Raw genomic sequence first — 16,020 nt, forward strand, 5'->3', positions numbered from 1 at the left:
AAGATCATAAGTACTTGAACAATTAAGTCTGGGGTAGGATTATCAAACCCATGCCAATTCAAAAATCCATGTGTTTTGACTTCCAAAGTATTAACCATTGATAGACTGTGGCTAAGCAGAAGTCTTAATGACAGAAATAGTCAATTAAGATATATTTCCTTACTGTATGTACCACAAATGGTGAACAATACTGTAGAACAGAGAAAGATCACTATTTTTGCAGCATGCAATTCAATGAAGAGACAAACTCTCAGGAGCAGGTAATTTACACCCAGGGTATTTTAAGAGGCTACTTGTCAACACTTGAGTTCACTGAAATAGCTACTGATGTAGCTACAGAAGTGTTGTATTCATGGAGTAGATACTTCCATTCACTTCATATTTGTTTACATTTCTCTCTACTGAGTGGTGCCATATAAAGTCTGTAACTATGTAAATTCTACACAAGTTTAGTTTTTAAAAATTTTAAATTGTTTCCATGGATTTGTACATATTTTTGATTAAATGTTGATGGAACTCAATAACAAAAATGTTGGCTATAGTGTTGAACTCCTGCCACACAGGTTGTATGGGAGGCACAAACAAGTCAGTTTGACCTTCTGGCTCAAAATATGGGAAAACTCATCTGAAAAACAGCCCTACCAATACCAAGCAACCACCAAACCAACAAAAATAACAGAAGAGTGCCTTGGTGGATCAAGCAGTAGAATATTTGCCTAGCAAGGAGGAGGACTTGATTTAAAACCCCTAAAATACCAAAATGATAAAACAAAATAAGAGAATAAACTTTCAATGTCCTCTGCCATCTAAATATACTGTGCACACGTTTATATTAACATGTTCTAGGAATACTAATGAGTTTCACCTTTACATTTCTCCTTACGTGGAATCTTATGAAATAAAACTTTACGATGTTTAATTTCTACGCAGATTGCCTTCCTACATACAGTGAACACTTCATTTTTGTTTTGAGGTAAAAATATATTAGAAAGTGTCACATAATACTTATGGTAAGAAATAGTTAAGTGCAGGACTCCATTGTCTATGAGAAAATGTATTTCTGTTTGGGACATAGAGCTCTTCCCATAGTACTGTTTGTCACACCAAGATGATAATCAAGGAAACAAAATCAAATCACTTACTATATCAAACTTACGCTATTGACCTAAGAAAACTCCTCTGTGTGTGTGTGTGTGTGTGTGTGTGTGTGTGTGTGTGATGATTATGCCAGTTCTGGTCTTTGACAACACTATTACAAGGAATAGGAAAAAAAATTCAGTTAATAATGTACTTTAGGAAATAACCCCAAAGAGGACAAGTGAAAGTCAATTTCATTTCTTCCATGTAACATTACTTGTTTTGTTTTCTTCTAGGAAAAAACCCACTAAAATCAGTAGAGCATAAATTCAAATAACAAAAGTAATATATTTCGCAATGGAATTTCATTTACATTTCTTTTTAACATTCACATACATTTTTATTTCATTTTTTTCACAAATTCAAGGCAATATTTTAATAATGAGTTTAGCATTGAATGTGTTTTCTTAGTCACAAGAAGAATTTAGAGGGTCATTAGGACTCATTTCTACGTATTCCAAATAAAATAAGATTGGTTATGATTGCAGATTTTAACAGTTACTAATTCATGACAGTCTCAATTTAATGGGTAAACATGATTGATCTTGATAAGCGATGGATGGGTTTTAAAAAAATTTACTTACAGAGGTACTAGAGAAAACATTTAATTTATATATATATTTTATTATCAAACTGAATTACAGAGAGGTTACAGTTTCATACATTAGGCATTGGATACATTTCTTGTACTGTTTGTTACCTCCTCCCTCATTCCCCACTCCCCCCTCCCACTTTCCCTTCCCCCCCATGAGTTGTTCAGTTCATTTACACCAGTTTTGCAAGTATTGCTGTAGTTGTTTGTCTTTTTTTACCCTAGAGCAAACATTTAATATAAGTTAAAACGTAAAAATTCAAGTTTAACTGAAAAGAGATTTTGGCACTACCCACATGTCTAACTGAAGGAGGGAAATGAGACTCTTAGAAACAATTACTGTAGTTTTTCTTCACCCATACCTTTGGGGCTCCACATCTCCCATCATCCCATTCCTTTACTTGAAGAAAAGACCATCCTGTGAACCATGCTCTTGAAGGCTTGCTTCACTTGCTGATTGCGTAGTGTGTAGATGAAGGGGTTCAGGAAAGTAGTCACAGAGGTGTAGAGCACAGCTATTCCTTTGCTCAAAGTCACCCTCTCCCTTGCTGAAGGCTTAATGTACATAAAGATGCAGCTGCCATAAGAGAGGGACACAACGATTATATGGGAGGAGCAAGTAGAAAAGGCTTTCTTCCTTTGGCTTATAGAAGGAATTCTCAGAATGGTCTGGATGATATTTGTATAGGAGAGAATTACTAGTGTCAAGGTGCCTATGAGTGTTACCACTGCTAAGGAGAATGCCATGAGTTCTAGCAAACGCGTGCTTGTGCAAGAAAGCTGCAAAAGTGGAAAAAAGTCACAGAAAAAATGATCGATTGCATTGGAGGCACAAAAATCTAATTGTATCAGAAGGATGACTGGAGGAAAGACAATGAGAAATCCTGCAAGCCAGCAACTGAAGACCAGAAGCATACAGACCTTGTTGCTCATGATGGTTGTGTAATGGAGGGGTTTGCAGATGGCCACGTAGCGATCATAGGACATGGCTGTCAAGAGGTAAAATTCTGTCGCGCCTAAGAAGATGACAAAAAATAGCTGGGCCATGCAATCATTGTAAGAAATGCTCCTGTTTCCTGTTGTGATGGTGACAAGGAATCTGGGAGTGGAGGCAGATGTGAATGCTATTTCTAGGAATGATAAGCTCTGAAGAAGGAAATACATGGGTGTCTGCAGATGGGGATCTGAGAGGGTGAGGATGATGATGGTCAGGTTTCCTGTCACACTGAGTAGGTAGGTGATAAGGAGAAAGAGCAAAAGCACAACCTGCCACTGAGGGTCATCTGTCAATCCAAGAAGAATAAAGTCAGTGACTGCTGTAAAATTTCTCATGATTTTCTCTCTTTTTGATGACACCTCTTTATTCTAGCTGTGAAGAGTTGAAGAAATAAGATAAAGATTATAGTCATGATAAAAATGGTATTTAAAAATAATTTCAGTGTGCTTCTAGTGTATTTTACTTAGTGTAAAGTCCTTTATATTCATATGTGTTATAACAAAAAAAGTGTGAATTTTTTCTTGTAAATACATATAAATATATGGTGACATTACACATTATGACCTTTATTTTTTCTTTTATTTTGGTGCATGTCTTAGTCTTGAACTCAGTTCTGGTTACTCTCCCTGTGAGCCATTTTGCTCAAGGCTAGTTCTCTACCACTTAAGTCACAACTCCACTTGTGACTTTGTTTGTGGTTACTTGGAGATAAGAATCTTTGAATTGTGAACCTCAGATCTCAGCTTCCTGAGTAGCTTGGATAACAGGTCTGAGGTACCACCCCGCACACAGCACATTGCATTCCTTTTATACAATTTTTATATATAGCAATATTTCTAATTGGTAAAAACATATAGTTAGCAAGATAAATAAATCTAATAATCTATTGTGAATTATGAGGTTTATACTTAATAGTTTCATATTGTAAGCTGAAATTTAGCATATAATAATTTAATTGCTTATAGTAATCATACACACCTATATGCAAGTGTATATATATATATGTACATATATATATTTATAAGTCAAGAGTCAGCGGCCTATAATCTTAGGGGGCTGAAATGTGAGAGATTTGCACTAAGAAGGGAAGTAAGTTGAAAAGTGTGTGAGATATTTAATTAATTAATTTATTATTATTATTATTATTATTTTTGGCCAGGCCTGGGGCTTGGACTCAGGGCCTGAGCACTGTCTCTGGCTTCTTTTTGCTCAAGGCTAGCACTCTGCCTCTTGAGCCACAGTGCCACTTCTGGCCTTTTGTATATATGTGGTGCTGAGGAATCAAACCCAGGGCCTCATGTATACGAGGCAAGCACTCTTGCCACTAGGCCATATTCGCAGCCCCGAGATATTTATTTTTGATCAACCAGAATGAGACTTAGTGGTAGAGTGCTTGCCTAACATGCATGAAGTCCTGAGTTCCATTCCTCAGCACCACATAAACAGAAGAATTGGGAAGTGGCATTGTGGCTCAAGTGGAAGATTGCTAGCCTTGAGCCCAAAGGAAGCCGGGACAGTGGTCAGGCTTTGGGTTCAAGCCCCAGGACTGGCAATAAATAAATAAATAAATAAATAAATAAATAAATAAATAAATAAATAAAATGGAGCTGTGGATTAAGAGGTAGTTTGTGATCTTTGAGCAAAGACAGCACCAGTATGGAATTAAGTGACTGTGGAGAAAACAAATGAAACAATTGTAAAACTAAAATAAAAGGTAATAAAAGTAATTACATATAATGTCATAAGTTAGATGAAACAGACATTTAAAAATTGTTACTTTTTGGTTTTAGAGAGACATTATTTTGTATTTAAAAACAAAAGTTTCAAAAATGTATTGCTTATAATATATATTAATCTTTTAAGATGTACTTTGATGTTTATTTATTTTGTTCTTTTTTGTCAGTCTTGGGTCTTGAATGAAGGGCAAGGGGCCTGTGCATGAGCTTTTTGTCTCAAAGCTAGTGTTTTACTACTTTGAGCCAGAGCACCACTTTCAGATTTTTGGTGCTTAATTGGAGATAAGTGTCTCACAGATTTTCCTGCCTAGCGGGCTTTGAACTGGGATATTCAGATCCCAACCTCCTGGGAGGTAGCATAAGTTACTTGTGTCTGATTTACTTTATTGTTATCATAAAGGTGATGTACAGAGGGTTGCAATTACATATGTTAGGCAATGAGGACATTTCCTTTTGCTTATTTGTTTTGTTTTTGTTGCCAGTCCTGGGGTGTTGACTCAGAGCCTGAGCACTGTCACTGGCTTTTTTTGCTCAAGGCTAGCACTCTACCTCTTGAGCCACAGTGCCACTTCCGGCTTTTTTCAATATATGTGGTACTGAGGAATCGAACCCAGGGCTTCATGTATACGGGGTGAGCACTTTTACCACTAGGCCTTTCCCAGCCCCAAGAATATTTCCTTTGTTACAGTGTTTCTCTTCATTGCTGTTTCCCAGCCTCACCCTCATATATCAGTTTTAAAGTATTTTCTTCATTATCTAATCCTCCATTTAGTATTAAGCTCTCCTGAATGTTTCAGAATATTCCCCAAAAATTTGAGCAGGAATGAAATCTTCAAGTTACAACAATTGTATAACACAGTACATAGCACATACTGATTTTTTAAAATGTGGATTTCTGGTTCATTAAAAAAAAATCTGAGTACATTGGAAAACGTGAAAGGGAATACCAAAATCGAGAGACACAGGGTAAAAAGACAAACGACTACAAAAGCAATACTTGCAAAACTGTTTGGTGTAAATCAACTGAACAACTCAGGGGGAGAAAGGGAAAGTGGGAGGAGGGAAGGGGGAATGAGGGAAGAGGTAACAAACAGTACACAAAATGTATCCAGTGCCTACTGTATGAAACTGTAACCCCTCTGTACATCAGTTTGACAATAAAAATTTTTAAAAAAAGAAAAAGCCAAAACACCATGATCAAAAAAAAAATTCTTAAAAACATATACTACTCTGTTCCTATTCAAACTTTTACAACCCATTACAACAGACACAGTGGTCCAGAGTAAAGAGGTTCTGGCATCCTGTGTTCAGATGTCTAATTGATGGGAGACGTTCCAGACTAAACACATTGTTTTAACTCCAATAAAGTTAACTCTTCATAAGAAAGGCCTTTTGTAACATCGTGAGAATATTCTTCTTGGATCATTTTCATTGACCACTAATCTATCATGATCCTGAGCTTTGACATATAAATCCCTACATACATATAAGGACTTAAATTTACTCTCCTATCTGGAGGTGATGTTGGTCACATAAGCCTTTTGTCTCACCTATCTTACACCTCAGTGCCCAACTGTATTTTAGTTTGACACACTTCAAGTGCTCCTTCTTGTCTTTGTTCTCAAAAATCATAAAATAGGTCTTCCAAACACTCTAGATTCTCTTGTTGGAGGAGAATAACACTCATTCAACATCAAAGGTTAGTTGTGAAGGAAGCTTTATCTTTGTATTTTATAAAAAGAAACTCTTCATGTTACAGAAACAACTATTTAGTTGTTCCATATAAAGTTGGTTAAAAGCTTTAGCTCTGCTGACCTCTATAATAATTTTGATACCTAATTTTAGTACACACTATTTAAGCCTCTAACTTTTCCTTTGTATTAAACTGTATGACATTTTCTAAGGATTAACCAGCTAGTTTTGTAGGAGAATGGATTGACACAAATAGTTTGGGTATAAAATTCCTGGGAGGGATAAATTCTCACATTCCACTATCATCTCACAATCATCTCTCTGGTGGTAAATGGTTTCTAGTCCTTTTTCTTGAACATGATGGATGCTAATATTCACTTGTACGTAAAATTCACATTGTGCAAAATTATAAAAGGTATCTACTTCTAGGTATATTAAATACATTTTCTTGAATGTTTTACAAAAATGATTCCATGGTTTCCTCCTATAGTACAAATTATTGTAACCTGATATGTAGACAAGAAGATGAAACATCCTGCAGTCCTATAAATCACAAAGTATTTATGCTACAATGGAGAAAAAAATATATGAAGCTATTGGCTTCTAGTGTTTGAATATTTTCTGTTGATATAATTCATCACGATTGTGTTTCTTGCTTTTATGTGTACACAACATATGCAGTTGAAATCCTTGGATGTGGAGGAAGGAAGGTGAGAGAAAAATGAAGGCAGATGTAACAAGTTTGACAAGAAATGTACTTATTACCTTTCGTATGTAACTGTAATCCTTCTGTACATCACTTTGACAATAAAATTAAATTAAAAAAGAAATCATTTGAGTAAAAACACAAAAATATGTTCCTTAAATAACACTTACTGTTTTGGTGACTCTGACTGGTTTAGTCCATGCCATTATCCATGGTTTCTTAATCCATATAAACATAACATCTTTGGGTTTTTTTTCAAAGTTTAACACACAGTCCATTACTCTGTCATCTTATGTTTGTAGGCCACTATTCAAATGGGGATAGCAAAACACAATTTAAAGAAATGCTTTGCAATGTTTACAGGAAGGACAGGCATCAATCTGTTTGCATATATGAATCCAAATAAATATGAAGTTCTAAGGTTCTAAGTTACCCTGCCCATGCCAATTAAAGTATTTGCTTTACAGTTGGAATGAAACAAGTTACATGAAATGAACACTACTGTGGTTTCTTTCCCAGGTGATGGATGATGTGCTCTTCCGTCCAGACACAATGTTATTCCTACTAGTCATAATTTATCTGTTTTGTTTACAGTGGACCCAGGGGACTGGCTGAATAAGAAAAAATAAGCGACATCATGGAGATGAGTGTTCTTTTTTTTGTTGTTTATGCAACTTTATTGAAGAAAAATAAATCAATTACTAGCAGAGCTATTAGTTGATCATTCATCCATTAACAACTTGCATCATTTATTCAGTGCTATATTAAACAGTGGATAAGAAGATAGATTAATAGCTCCAAGCCTCCTAACAATTTAAATGAAAATTACAAAATGTTTGAAACCCTCTTTTGGTATACAAGGGTGTTTGACTTCCAATTTCCATTCTCTTTAGAACAAGAACAGGTAATTCCTTTATTGACATGCATGAAACACACCACATTTTCTGTTCTGCTGATACTATAAATTCAATTCCAATTCTCCAGCCACATCAGTTATGAGTATAAAGTATATCATGTGACCTCAGATTTCTAACAGTGGAAGGCTTAAACAAGAATGGATGCTGCTAAAATGTTGTTTCCTTTGATGTGACAACTTAGCATCCATCTCCCTCCCCCAGATGGCTTCTTCAGCATGTTAGAGCAGTGAGGAATGGTTTAGTGTCTTGACCGAGTTATTGGCCACATAATACACATGCTCCATTTAAAAAAAATTCTGAATCTTTGGCAATGATTCTCTTGTATCTATTTTACAGTTTCTAAAAGCAGTTATTTTCCAAAGCTGGAAGAACTTAAGTCTTTTCAGATAAGCATGTGAATGAATGGAGGGAGGTAAACAATTTTTTTTTTTAAAGGTGAGGTCTGATAGGGGAGCAGCCAGATAAGAAATAAAAAAGGAACAATAATTCAAAGTTTATTCCAGCTATAATGCAGGTTATTCGGACTTTAAGGTAGCATCACATGGCATACTTCTGAGTCCACTCCCGAGATACTCTGATGTACTTATCTCTGTCTGTTTCATAGATCCATGCAATCTCTGGCTAGAGGTCATCTGGGTTTGGATAGCATAGCAATGAACAAATGGATAAAATAACTTTAGAAATAGTTAAACAGGAGACCACTGTGACCTTAGAATATCAAGACAAATGCTGCCATTACTGTTAATTTTTGGGTGATAAATTCTTGTTGTAATGCAACTTTAGGTGGTTCGAAGGGGTAGTCTGTAGGAAAATGAATGGTCAAAAAGAATATACCGCCTTGATATGGGCTGTCATTAGGTCCGTTAATTGTGGCTTGCCAGTGAAACATGCCATCCCCAACTGGACCTGCAGAACATTTTGCTGTAGGGCCACAGGCCAAATCACTAAGCTCCTTACCAATCCGTTTCAGCGCCATAGTCTGTGCTTTTCGCCTGGCTCCTCACTGTCACGGTGTGTACTCAAAGGGTCCGGCCAAAACTCTTGGTTTTCTAGGCGGCTGGAAAAATACTGTATCTTCGTCTCACACCGGCTCTGCCAGACACAGGCGCTTGGTGTCCAGGTGAATCTCGGGAGAACCTCGTGGCCGGGTATCCGGAGCTGTAGCTCTGCAGTGACTTCAGTCCCAAGTTTTGTGCCGGGTGTTCATAATCTACTAAGTGTTAAGCAATATCCCAAATTAGTATTCAATTTAGAATAAATGAGGTGATTGATAGTGACTTGAAATCAGAGCAAAGACAGGGGAAGATTTACATTCGCATCATTGATAAAGATTGAAGAATAGAAATAATAAAAAAAGTTAGCATTCAAGTGCAAATAGAGTAAAAATACAAATAAGTGATTTTTCCTAGGAAAGTGTTGTTTCTTTTAGGGGAATTGGGAATGCATTGGTAGCAAGTTTGACTAAAGCATCCCCTTCAAAAAGTTGAATTATCTTTTTTCTTCTCCATAATTCTCCATAATGAATTCATCCAAGTGGACATCCACTTAAACCACCTCATGTACATTTTCTTTAAAAGTTTTCTTTCTGTGCAGTTTTCACTGTTGACACAAGTGTGCCTAATTTTCTACTTTTTTGTTTGATGAGGATTAAATTTTTTTGTATCAATATATCACTGGTGACAATTTACTTGAAATACTAGCTAAATCAGGAATTTAAAAAGTTTTCTACCTGATTGAAAAGAATTGACAGATGAATCAGAGATTACCACTAATCATATTGAAGGCCAATGTTACAAGTAACCAGCATGCCTCCTGTAAGTTGGTAAGACTGGCTCAATTCTTTTTTTTTTTTTGGCCAGTCCTGGGCCTTGGACCCAGGGCCTGAGCACTGTCCCTGGCTTCTTCCCGCTCAAGGCTAGCACTCCGCCACTTGAGCCACAGCGCCGCTTCTGGCCGTTTTCTGTATATGTGGTGCTGGGGAATCGAACCTAGGGCCTCGTGTATCCGAGGCAGGCACTCTTGCCACTAGGCTATATCCCCAGCCCAGACTGGCTCAATTCTGAACAAGTAAAAGATCTCTGCATTTGTGTAAGCATACTGATGAAACAGACCATATATTTGTTGTGCTGCACTGTGATTTGTGCAAATATATGGATATCAGTATATTTATGGATATAATACTTTGCATGGCTTAAAGGGAAGAAATATCTTTTCTTATAAATGTTACTATTTTAAATTTTCCATAGTTTTGTTAAAACAAGAGAGAAATGAAGAAAAATGAAAGGAGATCATGTTGTATTCAATGAAATGTTAATTCTTTAAGCGTGCAAATAAAAATCAGACAACACTGACATTTTAGATTTATTTTAGATTTTCACTGTATAAAAAAACCTTATATTTGACAGTCAACCACTTCACATACAATTACTGAAATTGAGGTAAAAATTAAATTATATCAATGCTACCAGTTTCTCGACAAAAATCTTCTATTGATGAAATTCGAACTTGTTAATTAAAACAGTAGTGACCGGTATGTTTTCTACCATTTCCTTGGGATGCAATACAAACTAATATTCAGCTGTTCATATTCTTTGTTATGGACATATGTTTAATTTTTATTGACTATAAAATTTTTGATGAAAGTGAACTATACAAAGAGGGAGGGGCAGGGACAGAGTAAGATAACAAATGACACTGTACGAAAGGAAATGTGCTCATTACCTGTCTCATGTAATTGTAATACTTCTGTACATCACCTTTAAAATAACAATAAATAACTATTTTAAAACATTACAAAGAACATAATATTTTTAATCAGATCAATTCTACATAATCAGTGTACACATCTGAACACAGCAAAAGTTCTAGAAATAGACACTAAGTATTGCAAAATAGTTACTAATGTATCAATTCCATATGTCAGATAAAAGATTCTCAACTTGTTATTCAGTAGTTATATATAGGAATAACCTATACTATATACAACCTGCTTTATAATAGTATAGAGCAAATTTCATATGACTGTTGCATCTGACTCAGTCATTAGAGTGACAACGTATTACCTATACAAATGTGTCAATGTACTTTCAAGTAACACAGCACACGATTATAGTGCTTTTATATTTCCAAAGTTTCTATTACTTAATTCGATTCCCTAATAATCCTAATGCGTTCCCCAAAGGGGCAAGCACAATCTCTGCATTCTTTGCAATCAGATGAGGCTAAAATGGAGCACAAGCTGATAACCAGGTCTTCTGACTTTTAGAACACATTCTTCCATACCACTTCAGAAATGTTACAAACGACAGCTCCACTACTTCAGCAACACCAGTCTTTCTAGTTTTGAAAACAGTCTCTCACCTCTCACCAGGAATATTCTGCTTTATTATGTAATAATAATTTTAACATTTGCCCCCAGTGTTTCAGTCTAGCTTAGGCTGCTTTGAACTTCTATCTTCCTGCCTCAGCCTCCTGAGTGCTGGGATTATAGACTAATCTGAGCTACCAAATCTGGCTTAACACAATTTTCAACTCTGAAAAATGATTAAAATATACTTTGGTACAACTGTGACTTTGCATGCTTTATTCAGCTGGGGTTAGACCTAGTTTGGCGTTTTGCCCAGATGGGTCCAATTTACAACTACGTTTTAAGAAATCCTGCAGAACTTCATTTACAGATTGAATTTCATAGTACAAAATGAACCAGCACCTAGGTGAAGGAGCTCCAGAGGCCATAAACATAGTGTATCTGTTCATATTCTTAAGGAGAAAAATTATTTTTGAAACAATACAATGTGAACATGAATATAAATAATTTTTTATGAGCCGTTAAAAGGATAACAGCTAACCTTGATTTGATACATTACTTATATAACCTTGTTTTACATTAAATCTTTATTATTTTATAATACTTGAAAATAATATTACACCTAAGATCATGAAAATACTTTAACCCTTGAACAACTGGCTCCAGGGTTAGGGTAATCACATCTATACCCAGTCAAATATCTATGTGCAAAGTTTGACTTCCAAAGGATTGACCATTGATAGATTGCAGTTAATCATCAGTCTTCATAATAACACAGACAGCCAATTAACATATATTTTCCTTCCTATATGTACCAAGTATGGCGAAAAATACATGAGAACAGGGAGAGATCACTCTTTTTGGAGTATGCAATTTAGTGAAGAGACAAACTCTCAGGAGGAGGTAACTCACACCCAGAGTATTTTAAGAGGCTACTTGCCAACACTTGAGTTCACTGAAATAACCACAGGAGGTGGCTACAGAACTATTCTATCCATACAGTAGACACTTCCATTCACTTCATGCACCTTCCTACTTGTTTATGTTTCTCTCTACTGAGAATGATGGCATGTAAAGCCTATAACTGTGTGAAGTCTACTAAATTTTCATTCTTTAAAATTTGTAATGTTTGCAATGGATTTGTGGATATTGAATGATTAAACGTTGATTGAATTCAAAAACAACAATGCTGGGTATAGTGTTGAACTCCATCAGCTACATGGGAGGCAAATACAAGTCAATTTGAATTTCTGGGTCAACATGTGGGAGACCCCATCTTAAACAGCTCTACCAAAACCCATCAGCCAACAAATCAACAAGATCCAGAAGAGTGAGTTGATGATTCAAGCAGTAGACTACCTGCCTAGCAAGGAGGAGGACTTGATTTCAAATCCCCAAACTTCCAAAACAATAAAACAAAATAGGAGGATCAATTCTTTCTTTCCATGTCATCTATTTATGTGGTGTATGTATTTGCTTTATATTAGAGTGTGCTGTGGCATAGTAATGATTTTTACCTTTACAGTTCTGCCTACTTGGTAGAATAAACTTATAATATTTAATTTCTTTACAGATTGCTCTCAGTAGAGAATTTATAGATAAAAAGAGTGAACATTTAATTTTTGTTTTGTGGTAACAATATATCAGAATATGTTTGGTCAAATTGCAAGAAATTCCACATATGTTGTATTATGAAATAGTTGAGTGCTAGATACCATTGCCTAAGAGAAAATGTGTTTCTGTTTGGGACTTTAAAAATACATTGAGCATTTCCCATAATCCTCTGTATCACAACAAGATGATGATCAAGAAAACAGAGCCAAAATACTTACTCTGTTGAATTTATGGGTACAATCTCAAGAAAACTGATTTTCTTTTGTGTGTGTGTGTGTGTGTGTGTGTGTGTGTGTGTGTGTGTGTGTGTGTGTGTGTTGTGTGTTCCAGTCCTGGTTCTTGAAATCAGGGTCAGGGATGTTCCTTTGCTTTTGTGCTCAAGGCTAATGTTCTACCACTGAAGCCCCAGGTCTACTTTTGGCTTTCCCAGCAGTTAATTGTAGATATTGTCTCACAGGCTTTCCTGCCTAAGCTTGTTTGGAACCATAATCCTCAGATCTCAGTCTCCACAGTAACTAGCATTACAGTACATTGGGGCCCTTCTGAAGACTAATTGTTTTTAAAGAAATGATACATTACAGTTAAGGTACTCAGTGACTATAGTAACTATTCTTGACACAGGTTAATAGTTCTCCATGGCCCTCAAGTGTTATTTTCTTCAACAAGAGTGAGGAAATAAAATGACAGTGACAAAAGAAAAGAGCAAGGAATGTTGAAAAAGTATTATAGACTTACACTTACAGGAGAATGAAACCAGCAGCAAACCATGTATCATTGTTTCTAAGACCGTGTATAAAAAGGTCAATATCACACCATTTGACATTCATTTTTGAACTCTGCATCATTAGGAGGATAAAAACTTCATACTAGTTGAAAGTGTTTGAATATGCATTAGGATAACAAAATCTCTATAGATCATAATTTCCTTTAAAATAAAAGAATCAGAAATGGCAAAAAAAATTCAGGGAATAATCTGTTCTAGGAAATAACCTCACAGAGGAAAATAGAGGGTTAGTTTCATTGTCTTTCTATGACACTACTTACATTGTTTTTCTCCTAGATGGAAAAATATACTAAGACCAGTATAGGATAAATTCAAACAACAAAAATAGAAAAGTTTTTTTTTACTGGTAAATTCAAGGAGTTGTTTTAATAATGACATTAGCCTTGAACATGTTTTCTTAGTCACAAGAGAAATTTAGAGAGATACTGTGACTCCTGTTTACTTGAAATAAATTTTCATTTCAAGAGCAGATATTAGCAAATTTACTAATTCTATTCAATGGATGAACAGATGATGGGACTTGACAAGAGAAACGGTAGAGATTATGGATTTCTCAAAAATTTCATTAGATGTACAACAGTAACGACTTTTGATATAAGTGAGAAAGGTTGAAACAGACTTTAATTGAAAAGAGAAGTTGGCATTACCCACATGTCTAACTGAAGGAGGGAAATGAGACTCTTAGAAACAATTGCTATAGTTTCACTTCACTCATATCTTTGGGGTTCCACATCTCACATCATCCCATTCCTTTACTTGAAGAAAAGACCATCCTGTCGACCATGCTCTTGAAGGCTTGCTTCACTTGCTGATTGCGTAGTGTGTAGATGAAGGGGTTTAAGAAAGGAGTCACAGAGGTGTAGAGCACAGCTATTCCTTTGCTCAAAGTCACCCTCTCCTTTGCTGAAGGCTTAATGTACATGAAGATGCAGCTGCCATAAGAGAGGGACACAACGATCATATGGGAGGAGCAAGTGGAAAAGGCTTTCTTCCTTTGGCTGGTAGAAGGAATTCTCAGAATGGTCTGGATGATATTTGAATAGGAGAGAATTACTAGTGTCAAGGTGACCATGAGTGTTACCACTGCTAAAGAGAGTATCATGAGTTCTAGAAAGTGGGTGTTTGTGCAAGAAAGTTGCAGAAGTGGAGAAGAGTCACAGAAAAAATGGTCAATAATGTTGGAGGCACAAAAATCTAATTGTATCAGAAGGATGACTGGAGGAAAGACAATGAGGAATCCTGCAAGCCAGCAACTGAAGACCAGAAGCATACAGACCTTGTTGCTCATGATGGTTGTGTAATGGAGGGGTTTGCAGATGGCCACGTACCGATCATAGGACATTGCTGTCAGGAGGTAAAATTCTGTCACTCCTAAGAATATGACAAAAAATAGCTGGGCCATGCAATCATTGTAAGAAATGCTTCTGTTTCCTGTTGTGATGGTGACAAGGAATCTGGGAGTGGAGGCAGATGTGAATGCTATTTCTAGGAATGATAAGCTCTGAAGAAGGAAATACATGGGTGTCTGCAGATGGGGATCTGAGAGGGTGAGGATGATGATGGTCAGGTTTCCTGTCACACTGAGTAGGTAGGTGACAAGGAGAAAGAGCAAAAGCACAACCTGCCACTGAGGGTCATCTGTCAATCCAAGAAGAATGAAGTCAGAGACTGCTGTAAAATTTCCCATGATTTTCTCTTTTTATGATGACACCATTTTATTCTAGCTGTGAAGAGTTGAAGAAATAAGATAAATATTATAGTTACAATAAAAATGGTATTTAAAATAATTTCAGTGTGCTTCTAGTGTATTTTACTTAGTGTAAAGTCCTTTATATTCATACATGTTCTAAAAAAGTATGAATTTTTTCTTGTAAATACATATAAATATATAGTGATATTACACATTATGACCTTTATTTTTTCTTTTATTTTTGTGCAGGTCTTGGTCTTGAACCAATTGGTAAAAACTGGTAGTTAGCCAGATAAATAAATCTAGTGGTCTGATGTGAACTAGGAGGTTTATAGTTAATAGTTTCATATTGTATGCTGAAATTTAGAATATAATAATTTGATTGCTTAGAATAATATATACGTATGTGCAAACATATATACACATATATGTATACATATATATGACACACATATTTATAAGTCAAGAGTCAGTGACCTATAATCTTAGAATCCTGAAATGTGAGAAGATTGCAGTAGGAAGGGAAACAAGCTGAAAAGTCTTTGAGATATTTATTTCTGATAAACCAGAACGTGGCTTAGTGGTAGCGTGCTTGCCTAGCATGCACGAAGCCCTGGGTCTGACTTCTTAGCACAATATAAACAGAAGAATCTGGAAGTGGCACTGTGGCTCAAGTGATAGAATGCTAGCCTTGAGCAAAAAGAAAGCCAAGGACAGTGCTCAGGCTTCGAGTTCAAACCCCAAGACTGGAAAAAAAAGTAAAAAATGGAGCTGCAGATTAAGAGGTAGTTTGATTTTTGAGCAAAGAAAGTACCAGTATGGAGTTAAGTGATTGTGGAGAAAACAAA

At 35.9% G+C, this 16,020-nt stretch overlaps 2 protein-coding genes and 1 pseudogene across 2 annotated transcripts; all 3 read right to left on the reverse strand.

Moving 5' to 3' along the window:
• Window positions 1–2,113: 2,113 nt before the first annotated feature.
• On the reverse strand, window positions 2,114–3,079 carry LOC125348261 (olfactory receptor 6C75-like). Its single transcript, XM_048341353.1, has one exon. The coding sequence runs from the start codon at window positions 3,059–3,061 to the stop codon at window positions 2,114–2,116; it is 948 nt and encodes a 315-aa protein (XP_048197310.1). The 5' UTR covers window positions 3,062–3,079.
• Window positions 3,080–8,314: 5,235 nt separating this feature from the next.
• LOC125354563 lies at window positions 8,315–8,753 on the reverse strand (annotated as a pseudogene).
• A 73-nt stretch (window positions 8,754–8,826) lies between these two features.
• Window positions 8,827–15,169, reverse strand: LOC125348266 (olfactory receptor 6C75-like). The gene is made up of 2 exons (XM_048341366.1): window positions 14,239–15,169; window positions 8,827–8,990 (listed from the first exon to the last, which is right to left on the reverse strand). The coding sequence occupies exons 1-2, from the start codon at window positions 15,167–15,169 to the stop codon at window positions 8,827–8,829; spliced, it is 1,095 nt and encodes a 364-aa protein (XP_048197323.1).
• Between the last annotated feature and the right edge of the window lie 851 nt (window positions 15,170–16,020).

This window comes from Perognathus longimembris, chromosome 1, assembly GCF_023159225.1.
Source record: "Perognathus longimembris pacificus isolate PPM17 chromosome 1, ASM2315922v1, whole genome shotgun sequence".
Lineage (NCBI taxonomy): Eukaryota > Metazoa > Chordata > Mammalia > Rodentia > Heteromyidae > Perognathus > Perognathus longimembris.